The following is a 13,451-nucleotide window of genomic DNA, read 5'->3' on the forward strand; positions in this document are numbered from 1 at the left end:
GTGGAGGTTAAAATTCATTGGGTTGTATAAGGAAGTGACTATAATTTAGTAATCGATCTTGAATCTAGAAGATATCACGTTTGAGGTTTCGAGAATTGGTTAATGAAAACAATAAAAATTCCTAAGTACAAATGGGTTTTTCTTTCTTCTTCTTTTTTAATTAAGTTTGTTCACAACTCCTTGGGTGTCTGTGGAGCAAGGGGATTATTTTAATTGATTAGTTGATTCTTCCCTTTTTTCACTAAACATTAAATAAACCCAATAGGCTGGTTTTGCTTCCAATAAGGATAAATCATATTTTAGTTGGGATCAAGTACAAGCTACTGTTTTATTATTACGGATAAAAAGGAAATAATTTTTTAAAAATCTGGATTATTGAAATAAAATTAAATCTATGGGAGACAACCTTCCCATAATTCTGAGCTTTCTGGATAATAGGTTTCCAGATAACAGATGCCATACCCGAACTTGATCCAAACTACAATATAATTTATCCTTATTGGAGGCAAAACCAGCCTATTGGGTTTAATTAATTTTTAAATTATTTTCTAGAAGAATTAAAGTATGAAGATTATGAAAAGAGCCCTGAGCATTCTGGATAACAGGTTCCATACCTGTAATTAATTCCTGTTAAAAAAAAAAAATCATGTTTCCTCATTTCCCCTTAAAAATAAACGCTGGTGTGAAACAAATAACCCCTTTTTTGCATGAGTGGCTTCACACAGACACACGAGTAGAAAAGAGTCAGAAGGCATTTTGGGTTTATAATAATGTTACAGCTATTTAATGAAATACAGAGTATCCGTACATGAAACAAGGGAAGGCAGCTATCAAACCAACAGATACCATGGGCTGAGATACAATACTGAGGGCTCCCACATGGGGTTAAAACGATTGCAATCTTATAGATGAGCTGGAACCAGTTCCGTTATCCCTTTCTGTGTTTTCACTTCAATGAGACTCCCGGACTGTGGTCTGTTTTGTCCGTTGATCCAGTTGTAAAAGGTTCTGTGTTGGGGGAAAAAAGCGAAATCTGTGTCAGTAAGTTTCATTGTGATATTAATAATGAAAAGTGGAAATGGAGGTGTCACAATGTACCCCAATGTTGTATTTTTTGTGGCTGTGTTTGTATTTTCCAGTAGACAGTAGTATAAGTGAGCAATTAAATGCTGGAAGATACAGCTACTTTTTAATGTAGGATTATTTCTGCAAAAACCCTAATAATCCCGTCCTTCCCCTATCCTGCTGCCTCCTTTCCCAAGCTGTGCAGAGAATCAGGCATCATTCAGCACACTGCACTGTAGGATAGAAACCAGCAGCTAGGCAGACCTGATGGGGAACTGAAGCCTGTCTTTGCTTGTGTGACTGCAGGCCTGTGATTGGCTGTCCCCCTCCTACTGGGCTTCTGCAGGGACTGTAAGAACACACCCACCCCTCATTTGAAACAGGGACCAGTAGACAGGGCCGCCATTAGAAATCACAGGGCCCTGTACCCCAAGCCCCGTCCCAGACCCCGCGCACTACACATCACAGTTAAAAGACCACACAGACATCAGCACTAAAAAGTAACCCACACAAGTTATAAAAAGCTATTGATGGTCAGGGCCCCCTTATAAGTTTAAAAAAAAAAAAAACATTGGCGCCAGGGCCGCCCATAAAAGTTTTTTTAAAAAAAGCATTGGCGCCAGGGCCCCCCTTACAAGTTAAAAAGAATTGGGGCCCCAAAAAAATATTTTTAAAAAAAACATTGGCGCTAGGGCCCCCCTTACAAGTTGAAAAAAATTGGGGCCCCAAAAAAAGGGGCCTATAGAATATTAAAATAATACATTGGTGGCCAGGGGATTAAAAAAACACAAATTGGTGTTCAGTAGAATTGAACTTGTGGCTTCAGAACTTCGCCTCCTTTCGTGACTTTGGATCTTTTCGCCGCTTCAGGACTTCAATTCCGGCTGTTTTCGTGACTTTGCGTCTTTTCGCCACTTCGGGACTTCAGCTTCGGCTATTTCCGTGACTTCGGGTCTTTTTGCAGCTTTGGGAGCTAGGATATTTTCGTGACTTCGGGTCTTTTCGTCGCTTCGGGCCTCGGCTATTTCCGTGGCTTCGGGTCTTTTCGCTGCTTCAGGAGTTCGGCTGTTCGGCACTTCCACATTTTCCACTGTTCAGCTGTATGCAGATCTTCGGCGCTGGCAAGGAGGGGGGCCTGGATCTTTCTAAACTGCAGCACTGCCGGGCCCCCCTTCATGCCCGGGCCCAGGACACTTGTCCCCCCTGATGGTGGCCCTACCAGTGGACATCTATAGGGAACTCCAATAATGGGGCTATTTTTAACGATAATATACATTTTTAGCACCATGTAAAGCAACTGCCTTTATTACTTATAATTGCAAAATTTGGTTTTTTTAAATGTATCCTATATATTTCCTTTAATAGAGACCAATGAGCCATTGAATTGGGTGGTTGCTTCAGTAGTAAATGGGTGTCCATTACATGCCCCCAGCCCAGATCCAGAGGCATATCTAAAGTAGAGGGGGCACGCCTCTTCTACTGGCTCCATGACAGATACAGCTATGGCATCTCTTATCCAGAAACAGAATTTCTGTAAATCTCCTAATTACAGAAACTCCATCTCTCATAGCATATAATTCTATTTTTTTTTTCATTTTCTCTGTAATAATAAAACAGTAGCTTGTACTTGATCCAAACTAAGATGCATAAATCCATATTGGTAGCAAAACAATCCTATTGGGATTATTTAATGTTTAAATGATTTTTAGCAGACTTAGGGCTCGTACACACGAGGGGAGCGCAGGAGTAAACGCACTCAATTATTGCCAAGGAGCTGTACTCACACAGACGCATGTAAGCTCCAAACGCAGGTGGGACACAGCATGTTGCATTTCACCTGCGTTTGGCACATACATGCGTCTGTGTGAGTACAGCCTCCTTGAAAATAATTTAGCACGTTTAACACTGCTTTGCGCTTTCTTCCGTTCAGCCACAGGGGAGTGCAGGAGTAAATGCACTAAAAAACGACCATGTGTAAGAGCCCTAAAGGTGTGGTAATCCAGGAAAGCCCAGGTTCCAAGCATTCTGGATAATAAATCCTAAATAGGTATAGCATCAATTATCCAGGATGCTTAGGACCTGTGGTTTTACAGATAAGGGATCTTACTGTAATTTGGATCACCATACCTTAAGTCTACTATTATTTAAACATTTAATAAAAGCAGTAAAATAACATTTACATGAAAAAAAAAAAAAGCAGTAAAATTGGTTTGCCACCAATATGGATTAACGCAGTTTAGTTCCCATCAAGCACAAGCTACTGTTTTATTATTACAGACAAAAAGGAAATTTAAAAAATTCATTACTATGTTATCGAATGGCCAGTTCTAGGTAACTTTTTTTTTAAGTGGCCTTCATTATTTTTTTTTTATAGTTTTTTTTATTATTTGCCTTCTTCTTCTGACTCTTTTCAGCTTTCAAATGAGGGTCACTGACTCTATCTAAAAAAAACAAAGCTACACATTTATTGTCATTGCTTCTTTTTTACTACTCATCTTTCTATTCAGACCCTCCCCTATTCACATTCTAGTCTCTTATTCCAATCAGTGCATGGTTGCTAGGGTAATTTGGACCCTAGCAACCAGACTGCTGAAATTGTAAACAGGAGAGCTGCTGAATAAAAAGCTAAATAACTCAAAAAACGCAAATAATATAAAATGAAAACCAATTGCAAAATGTCTCAGTATATCACTCTCTACATCATACTAAAAGTTATTTCAAAGATGAACAACCCCTTTAAGTCTTGTAAATTATATCCTTATAAACGGTGAGTTCTGATGTCATCAGTTATAAACGGTGAGTTCTGATGTCATTTCTGTCACATGACTCACTGAAATTTGTGTATTATATTAAATAAAGTACCCCCAGTTGAGGATATTAGAAGTTATATATATATATATATATATATATATATATATATATATATATATACACACACACACACACACACACACACACACACACACACACACACACACACACACACACACACACACACACACACACACACACACACACACACACACACACATTAGATAATATGGTAGATATCTAAAATCAATAGGAAATTTAGATTTTGCTATTATTTCTAAAATCTCCTTATCATGTCGGTGCCTAGTAATAAAGACACACTCAGAGCACAATAATTGTTTCTTGGGTAACAAATTAAAACAGGTAACCTGAATTAGTTCAGCAGTCCCCAAACAAAGAATCCTTTCCGGAAGCTAATAATGAAAAACACAGACTGCATTGTATTGCTGACAGATAATAACCAGATAGTGTGTACTCACTCAGCGATAAAGTCTAACGGTGTCCAGGAAGTGTAGTCTGCATCAGGCATAGACGCTCTATTGGCAGGGGTATCCAAGGTAACCCTATGATGGAAAGAGATAAGCTCATTAAAGTGATCTCTATACACACAAACAAGCTGCCTGCTAACACCATCTCTGCAGCTGCACTTAACTTATATATTTTTTTTTTAAAGGTACTTAATTTATATATTTTAGAGGCAACAGTGAAAGGGTTACAGAATACTTATTGAGCCCAAATTAGGATTTCTAAATACAGATTTGCTTATTAAAGGAGCAGACAAGTAATTTTTACTTGGGGTGCCAAAAGTTAGGCACCCCCAAGTGATCGCATGTACCTGAAACCCCGCACTGGTGCTCCTATTAGGAGAAAACTGCATCGATCTGGGGGTTATTCCAGCAAGCACCACAGAGCAATCGTCTTCCTTCTGCTTTCTTCAAATTGAATGAAATAGCTGACTTCTTCGTTAAAGTTCGGCTACTGCACATGTGCAGCCTCGAGACAAAAGAATAAGCTCAGTGGTGCTCGCTGGAAGAATCCCGGGCCGGTGCAGTTTTCTCCTAACAGGAGCACCGGGGTTTCAGGTAAGTAAAAGCAATCGCTTGGGGGTGCCTTACTTTTGGAACGCCCAAGTAAAAAGACCTTTCCTTCTCCTTTAAGGGATTATAACTGTTATTATACAGTGGATAGGCTTTATTTTCACTGCTGAACTATGGGAGAATTCATGGGAAAAAGTACTTTGCTCCTTATCAGGCTACAGGCAAATATTCTTGGTCCTGGTCTAGCAAATAATATCAATCAATTGTCTAACAGCAGACTAGTGCTATTGAGTATATGCTATGGGTTACAAGACCTGCAGCAATCTTTGTACCTGTCTTTCTTCTGTTTTTTCTTGTAACCACATCACCACATTACTTTTTGCTGAGAACAGATGAAACAGATCTTGCTGCCCCATGTTTGCATTCTGTTATAATCTTTTTATTGGTTGCCATGGGTTACTAGACCTAGTAACTTTATTCTAATAACAGATGGAAGAGATTGTGCTGCCCCAAATGTGCATCTCATTATAACCTTTTGATTAGTTGGTTGCTATGGGTTACTAGAACATCAGCAATTTCTGCACCTGTCTTTGCATTAACACCTTCATGACTTTTTTTTCTCATAACAGATGGAACGGGTCTTGCTGCCCTAAGTGCATTTCATTATAAACTTTTGATTGGTTGCTATGTGTTACTAAACCTAGAGTAAATGATGCACCCGTCTTTACATTAACACATGACTTTATTCTAATTTACATTTTAAATAAAAAATTTTTTTTTTAGATAGTTCACTTTTAATATATTTTAAATAAGGGAGTGCCCTTGTTTTAATCTGTTAAAAAAAACAAGCAATGCATAATCTGCCAGTACAGGTTGGTACAACGTGCTGCTCCTCTACTTGTATAAAACAGAATCCAATGGCACAGACAGTGTAGAGAAGCAGAATCTCATTGTCTAGAAGGCTCAGTGGAGAGTCTGATCAACATTCAGTTCACATCCCTGCAATCTCATAATCCAGAGAAGAAAATGCTTCCTATGAATGTACAGTCAGGCATTCCAGGCTTGTAATAAACATAAATATAGATCGTTTGTCTCTGTGTATTGCTTTTCTGCTCTGCAAATGTATAATCAATTGTGTCTGTGTAAAGCAAGAATTGAGTACACAGCATTTGCAATAAAGAGAATTACCAGACATTGGGTACTTACGGAAGGATGGCCACAGCTGCTGAGTTAACTGGCATGCCACTCTTTTCTGCACCAAGACTTTGGCACAGTTGGTGAACGGCTGCTTTTGACATACCATAAGCACTCATTCCTATACAACATCAAACAGTAACTCAGTTATTCCAATACAATGTGTTACACAGCACAGCAGCATCATTTCAAACAGTGGCATGTTATAGACTAGAACAGCAGGAATAGGGGCAAGAGATTACAATCCAAATTGAGTGTATTTCATAGACTGGGGTACACAGTTATGTACAACGTAACACAATCTGAACCTTGTTTCATACAAGGCTGCGTAATTTTGAACACAGCACTTAAATAGGGTTGTTCGCCTTAAATTAACTTTTAGTGTGATGTAGAGAGTGATACTCTGAGACAATTTGCAATGGTTTTCATTTTTTATTATTTGTGGTTGTGGAGTTATTTAGCTTTTTATTCAGCAGCTCTTCAGTTTGTAATTTCAGCAATCTGCTAGTGTCCTAATTACCCTAGCAACCATGCACTGGTTTTAATAAGAGACTGGAATATGAATAGGGGAGGGTCTGATTAGAAAGCTGAGTAAAAAATGTAACAGTAAGAATAAATGTGTAGCCTTACAGAGTATTTGCTTTCTAAATGGAGTCAGTGACCCCCATTTGAAAGCTGGAAAGAAGAAAAAGAAGTCGTCAAATGAATCAAAATATATAAAGAAAAGAACTGATTATTACTGCCGCATTTTTATTGCTCATCTTTCTAGTAAGGTTCTCTCCTATTCATATCCCAGTCTCTTATTCAAATCGATGCATGGTTTGTTGGGGTAATTTGGACTCTAGCTACCAGATTGTTTATAATGCAAATTAAATAGCTGCTGAATGCAAAGCTAAATAATACTGAAATTTAACTCAAAGGTAAACCGCCCCTTTAATAGGGTGACCTATCTATTTATTGTTTAGTGGAACACTGTGAGCAGTCTGACATGGTGTAGTATTGTACATCAGTTTAGTAACATGCACTGTACCCCTTCCCCCTTTTCTCTTCTATAATCCTTGAAAAATGTTAAATAAAACTGTTAAAAAAAATAAATGAAAAGTATGCCAAACTGCAGCTTTCCTATATGCAAAAGCAGCGGCATAACTACAGTGTGCCGGGCCCCCTGCAAAAAATCTTCAGAGGGCCTGGCGCATTGAACTTCCCAACTCACCCACCCATCTGTAATGCCCACTCCCATCTCATGCACACCCCCTCCCTCCCAGCGCTAGAGCAGCTTGCATCCCCCGTCCCTGGCCAAAGGTAAGTTAATGGCTGGGGAGGAGGGTTTTCCATGTAACCGCCCCTCCAGGCGACCGCAGGGTCTGCTGCCTCTATAGTTATGCCAACATGCAAAAAATCATCTGTATCTATGTATTTTATGATTATTGCCATCACAAGCATGTAAATGTTACAACAAGAACAGTTTCCAGCTCAATTATATGTTACCATGATACACCAATTTCCATTTTAGGCATCTAATCTGAACATAATGCAATATGTATGGAGGGACCTATAGGATTTGCTATGCTCCTATAGCTTTAAATCCCTACCCTTCCTTCCTTTTCCCTAGTTGCTGGGCAAAAGCCCATGTATCTAGTTCATATTTACATAACCAGTGTTATTGGCCAAGAGGTGTAATGACAACTTCCTACCACACTTCAATATAGTGCTGGGAAAGGGTTGGATCTTCCTCTTTGGCTGCTGGTGTCCTTACCTACTGGATATTCCCATTAAGCCTGGGTACACCAAGGCCCAGTAAAGCCATTGCCCTAAAGGGACAGCACCGTTACCCCCATATGTAATAAAGGCACTAAGTTTGCCCAGAAGCAGTAACCCACAGCAACCAATAAGATGCCTCCATTTAATCAGGTGATCAGTAAATTCTACCTGCTGGTTGGTTGCTATGGGTTACTGCCCATGGCAAACGTATTGCCTTTTATTACATAACCCCATTAGTGTTTAAGTCTGGGACCAGGGAACCCCATGAACGGGGTGTAGCTAGAACAGGATAGTTCTGTAATAGACTCTCTAGTAGAGTGAGATAGAGAGCTTAGATAGTAAAAGCAGCTTTGTGCTCGATTGAGGATCTGTAGCAGGGAGTAGCTTCCCAAGGCTCCTAGATTGCCTTTAGTGCAGGGACCCCAGTGGATAGGGTCTCAGGCTTAGACTCCTTCTCCCGGACCACTCCACTGGGTGGGATCCGGACCACTTTGAGGTATATCTGCCTGAGGGAATTGATGTAGTGCTTGACTACAATGCCTTATGGGAGTCACCTTCATGATGTCATCTGCCTGTTCTATGCTCATTTGATGTTACATCTGCTAATACCTCAACCTATGTGAGTAAACCTGTGGTCATTGTCTTGGACTAATACTGTACATCGCCCTTTTTGTTTTACTATAAGAACCTCCTGGCGTCCAATCATTCCTATTTTGCAGTACAGTAGCCTGAGAGTTGTAGTTCTACTACACCCTATAGGAATTCTTCCATTTAGCGAAGATCCTGAAGTGAGTCGCAATGTAACCCATGCTCCTATCACTAGCTGGACTTAACTACTTGTGGTTTGGATAGCCCAGATTAGCGTTACATGTATAATAAAAAACCTGTCTCCATTCATTTGCACACTTTAAATATACAGTATCTGTTTGCATTTAAAAAAAAAAAAAAACAGTGCCGGCAATGCAAACAGATCTATTGAGTGTTTGAACTACCCCGGAGCAGATGTTGGAGCCATCAGGTGTTTGCTTTAGGAAAACAAAATGAGCTGTTTCAATAACAAAGTGCAGAAGATAAAACAAGGTTTATATTATAAATGAAATATTAGGTTTCAGCAGTATTATAGTTTAATAGTCCTGCGTGTTGGTAACATATAAAGCAGAGAGCACAGAGACAGTGCCAGATACATACCTGGTGTTGCAGATAATCCAGCATTCGCCCCAGAGAGTGTCAGCAGGCCCCCTTCCTTTAAGTGCTTTGTTGCAAGGTGACTGGATATAGCAGATGTCCAGACACTCTGCTTCCACATCTGGTCACAGCTCTTATAAAAGGCTATGTCAAGAAGATCAAAATGACAACAAGTGATTTATACAGTACCCAACAGCAAGAGAAAAAAAAAGACACAAGTAACAAGTTCAAGCACTGCAGCCTCAGATGGACAAACCAACATTGGGTCAATATCTTGGGTATTAAACCTGAAGGCTTATAAACCTACATATTATATACTTATACTGTATATATGGGCATGATCATCTATTATATAGAATGCTTGGGAGAGTGGGGTATCTAGGCTCCAGCAGACAACCTACTACCAATACCCTCAGCCCCTCTGTCAATCACTTCAGCAGGTTATGCAACCGCCCCCCCCCATGCGCTAGATGATAAAGTGGGAGTACGGTCCAGAGCTGGCTCATATTATATGCGACATTCTAGTTTTACAACTGGATTAGAAACTTGTTTTTTCCAGAAAACAAGTCTTGCCACATGTCATGCTACTGGGAAAAACTCAACACAACAAGATCAAAGAGCTGTGGCAGAGAAGGGGTTAAGGTCTTCGGTGCCCAACATCCATGTTTAGATCTTATGATATTGTTAAGAACAAAAATGAATCAAAAAGGCTGAGCTTCACAAATGCTGAACTTCATGGATGTGTGTCCATGCCATAGTACCTCTCCTAAGAATAAATCTATGAAGGGGTGTAAGTGCACAGCACAAAAATAAAATCTGCCTAAGCTTTAACAACAGAAGAAGAATTGTGTATGTTATTGCAAGAATTAATACCAAATGTGGTTAAAGGCAGAGTCTCCACTCATGGTTTGGCATTTTAAGTCAAACCAGATGATGAGTAAAAAAAGAAAAACATTGGGTTCATTAAACCCAGTGCTTTCCTAGGCACATCTGGCATCAGAAATTGAAATTAAGGAAAGTGCTGACTCACAATGAATCTAGCAATTCTTCTTTAGGGGAAACACCCCCCCCCCTTCCCACAAGCAGAACATCCATAACAAAGCCATGGGTTCTCATACTGGCCTCTAGAAAAATATGGCGGAAGAGAGTAGGGGAGTTTTACAGAGAATAAAATTGGGCATCGGGTTCTTCAGCAAACTGAATATGTCCTTAACTGAATATTCTATATCTTATTACACAGGAATAGATAAAAGGGGTTATTTACATCATGGATGGCAAGGTGGAAAGCACGCCTATTTTTGTGCACATTTCAATATTTTAAAATGCTGCAGGTCTTTGCTGTCCATCTTGGAGCAGAACCCGCGGTCATCACCATAAATACATTGTTGTAGTCACAAGTAGGAGGGGTGGCACATGGACATCCACCCTCCTGCCCCCTACCCTGGATGTAATTCAGCGAGTGCTGATGGATGCGGCCTCAGTGGGACCCAGTACTTATCTTATGGCAGCTTCATCAGGTGCAAAATGCAGCCAGCCAGATGGAAATGCTCTAAGCACTAAGGGACTGATTTTCAGATCATAAAGACAAGAAACATTGAAACACTGGATATCTAATACTAAATATTCTAAAGCAAATGGTCTTGAAAACCTCCACTCATCCGAGGGGCTTCTCCAACTGCTTTAGACTTATCACTACTTGACACTGTATACCATGACCTGGATGAAGACCTTTACAGAAACACTGAAAATTAAATGGTGTGCAGTGGTATATGAACAAGAGTTGCAGCCTGAAAGTACTCATATAAGGTTCAGCAGTGACATGCAGCCTTATCTTATTAATAGGGGTACAAGTATACAGCATAAAGAAGCACCTGGTAGCATTCTGGGGATAAACCATGTTTTATGATGAATAAGTTGTCTGTTTGTAATGACTCCTGATCAAACAGCAGCAATTTTACATGACAAAACTGTCTTCAACTGCACAGTCTATGAACCAGCTAATAGGACTTTATGGGGAATTTCTAGCAGATTGGTGCAGTCAGAGCTAAGCATGATACAGATTTAGCAGAGGAGTGATAGGACACGACATAAACAATGGGAAACAACATTAGCTGCAACACAGAATTCAATACTTATACAAGTCTTAAAGGAAAAAAAACGGCCCCATCCAGTTACCTATTGCAACAAATGAGCAGTTAATATTGAGGTGGCTTGTCCACTAGACCCTTTATTTAGGCAGTTTGTCTCAGTCTCTAATACCTCAGCTCAGTGGTTTCTAGGTTAATAAATACATATAGAACTTACACTTTGCCTTTGCAGAGCCGCCTGCCCAGCCCCCTGCCACACACAGGATTGCATCAACCTTTTGGCCACCTAAAACCTCTTCAACTGCTGCAGTGACCTAAACAAACAAATGGAAACAACATGATTTTGGGATATGATGGCAGAGACAGTAGTAAACGACATAACATAATATCATTATAGCTATTCTATTAGAAATAGGATCCATTACCTGTAATGCTCCTAGTTTTTGTTTTTTTTTGCCTAATACCACAAAGGAAAGAAAGCCTAACAACATAATGTCCCTGGTGATAAAGAACTTAAAAATTATCCCATAGCCCATTTGTTTTATCACAGCGGTTCTGGCAAATCGGAATCAAAATTATAGCTGGGGACCCAGTCACTATTCCTGATCATACCTACAGGGTGATTTTATACCTATTTTAAGCAACGAACAATTGGTCTTTATTTGTTTTATGGTTTTCAAATGATTAACAGTTTAGACTGTAAGCTCTTTGGTATGTAATTTGTTCAGTGTATACACACATTTATTGTAAATATGTGTTAATAAAAATAATAAATCACCTTCCTATTCTGCATCTTTTTATGACCTGTAATTTAAAATGCCAGGGTCACTGAATCTGGCAACCAAAACACAGATTTATTGTTCTTCTTAGTTATTATTGCTTATATTGTTCTGAATCTCGGCCCTGTGTACATCATAATACTCTTTAGATTAATGGCAAGTGGCTTGCCTAAGCTTTTTCTAACTTGGTGCCAGAGGTGGGGGAGTGCAGAGGTGCAGTTTGGGTCTTCAGGCAACTTAGGTACATGGGTTTAGTTCTCCTTTAAAGAGGCTAAACAACTAAGCTGTGAGATACTTACATATAAAGGACATGGAATGTGTATAAATGCTTCATTATTTTGATAGAACAGCATGGGGCTGCCTATGCCACGTTTGCCACATCCTGATCAGAAATGGAGGAATGTGATGCAGCCTAAGGACAGGCTAATTTAGGAAGCTATAAAGCTATAGTAGCTTGACTCTCTACCTCCTAATAGTTTTAAGGATAACAACTCAGGAGCGTGTCTGTGCCCTAGTGTGCTGCTGCAGATCATTGCACTTAGAAGAGTTGGTGTTACAGGGAGAGGCAGTAGCTAATGATATAAAAGTACAGTAGTTTAATAATGGCAGCTCCCTGGACTCACATAAAAGCAAAACATTATCACTCACCTGATCTGATTGCTCCATGAATGAATCTGACAGTTTCACCACAATGCTGGCACTTGCACTGGCATTTTCTGTAATGTCTATAGATGCTACCCACTGTATGTGTGAGAGAGAGAGAGAGAGAGAGAGAGAGACCGTCAAAGCCGGAGGGTAAACCTTTCATTTTCACATACATTCACTAGGGGCTCTCCAGCTGTTTTTGAATTACAACTCTCCTGGCTGTCCTGGGATCTTGGGAGTTGTAGTTCGAATGACAGTGGGACAGCCACAGGTGGCAGATACAGTTGCTTTGGGCAAATGACGGATTACAAATAAACGACAGTCAGTTATAAAAGAATCCAGTGTATAACATTAGTATGGCAGGTGTAACATTACAAGAACCCAGTACTGTTCAGACATCAGAAAGAAGCAAATGCAATGCATGAGGAGTACACAAACAGCTAAACGAAGCCATGCTGCGCTCTGTGTATTTACCCATTGTTTGGATCTGAAATACTCCACACACTTGGAGCCCAAGGCTCCCCTTCCACCATAGATCAGCACTCTCTGCAACTCACTGACAGCTGCCATTCTGTTTGAGTTCCTGGGTAACACTGCTCTCTGATCTGCAGCTCATGCCTTACTTACACCCTCCCATTACATTGCTACTCCCTCCTCACTGATGTCATTACCCTTCCTGGCCACTCAATGCCTTTCCTTTCCCTGTTACTGTGATGTCACCAGCTGCTGTGTGCTGATTGGCCAGAAGGCTCCCACCTACTTGCTGTTCTGCTGGAGCTCAGTTGCACGGCTCTCTGCTTCTTGCTACTGTTACGCTGTGTTTCTCTGGTGTTGTAATAAACATTGAAATTGCTGTCTCCAAAAACAGACAAGAGAACAGGAACGGC

The 13,451-nt window shown here is 40.1% G+C and overlaps 1 protein-coding gene across 1 annotated transcript; it reads right to left on the reverse strand.

Moving 5' to 3' along the window:
• Positions 1-754: 754 nt before the first annotated feature.
• On the reverse strand, positions 755-13,134 carry qdpr.L (quinoid dihydropteridine reductase L homeolog). The gene is given in 7 exon segments (NM_001095954.2): positions 755-1,008; positions 4,356-4,439; positions 6,120-6,228; positions 9,057-9,197; positions 11,358-11,454; positions 12,568-12,660; positions 13,039-13,134. Coding segments are annotated over 7 exon segments (726 nt in total). The 3' UTR covers positions 755-902.
• Positions 13,135-13,451: the final 317 nt, after the last annotated feature.

This window comes from Xenopus laevis, chromosome 1L, assembly GCF_017654675.1.
Source record: "Xenopus laevis strain J_2021 chromosome 1L, Xenopus_laevis_v10.1, whole genome shotgun sequence".
In the NCBI taxonomy this organism is placed as follows: Eukaryota; Metazoa; Chordata; class Amphibia; order Anura; family Pipidae; genus Xenopus; species Xenopus laevis.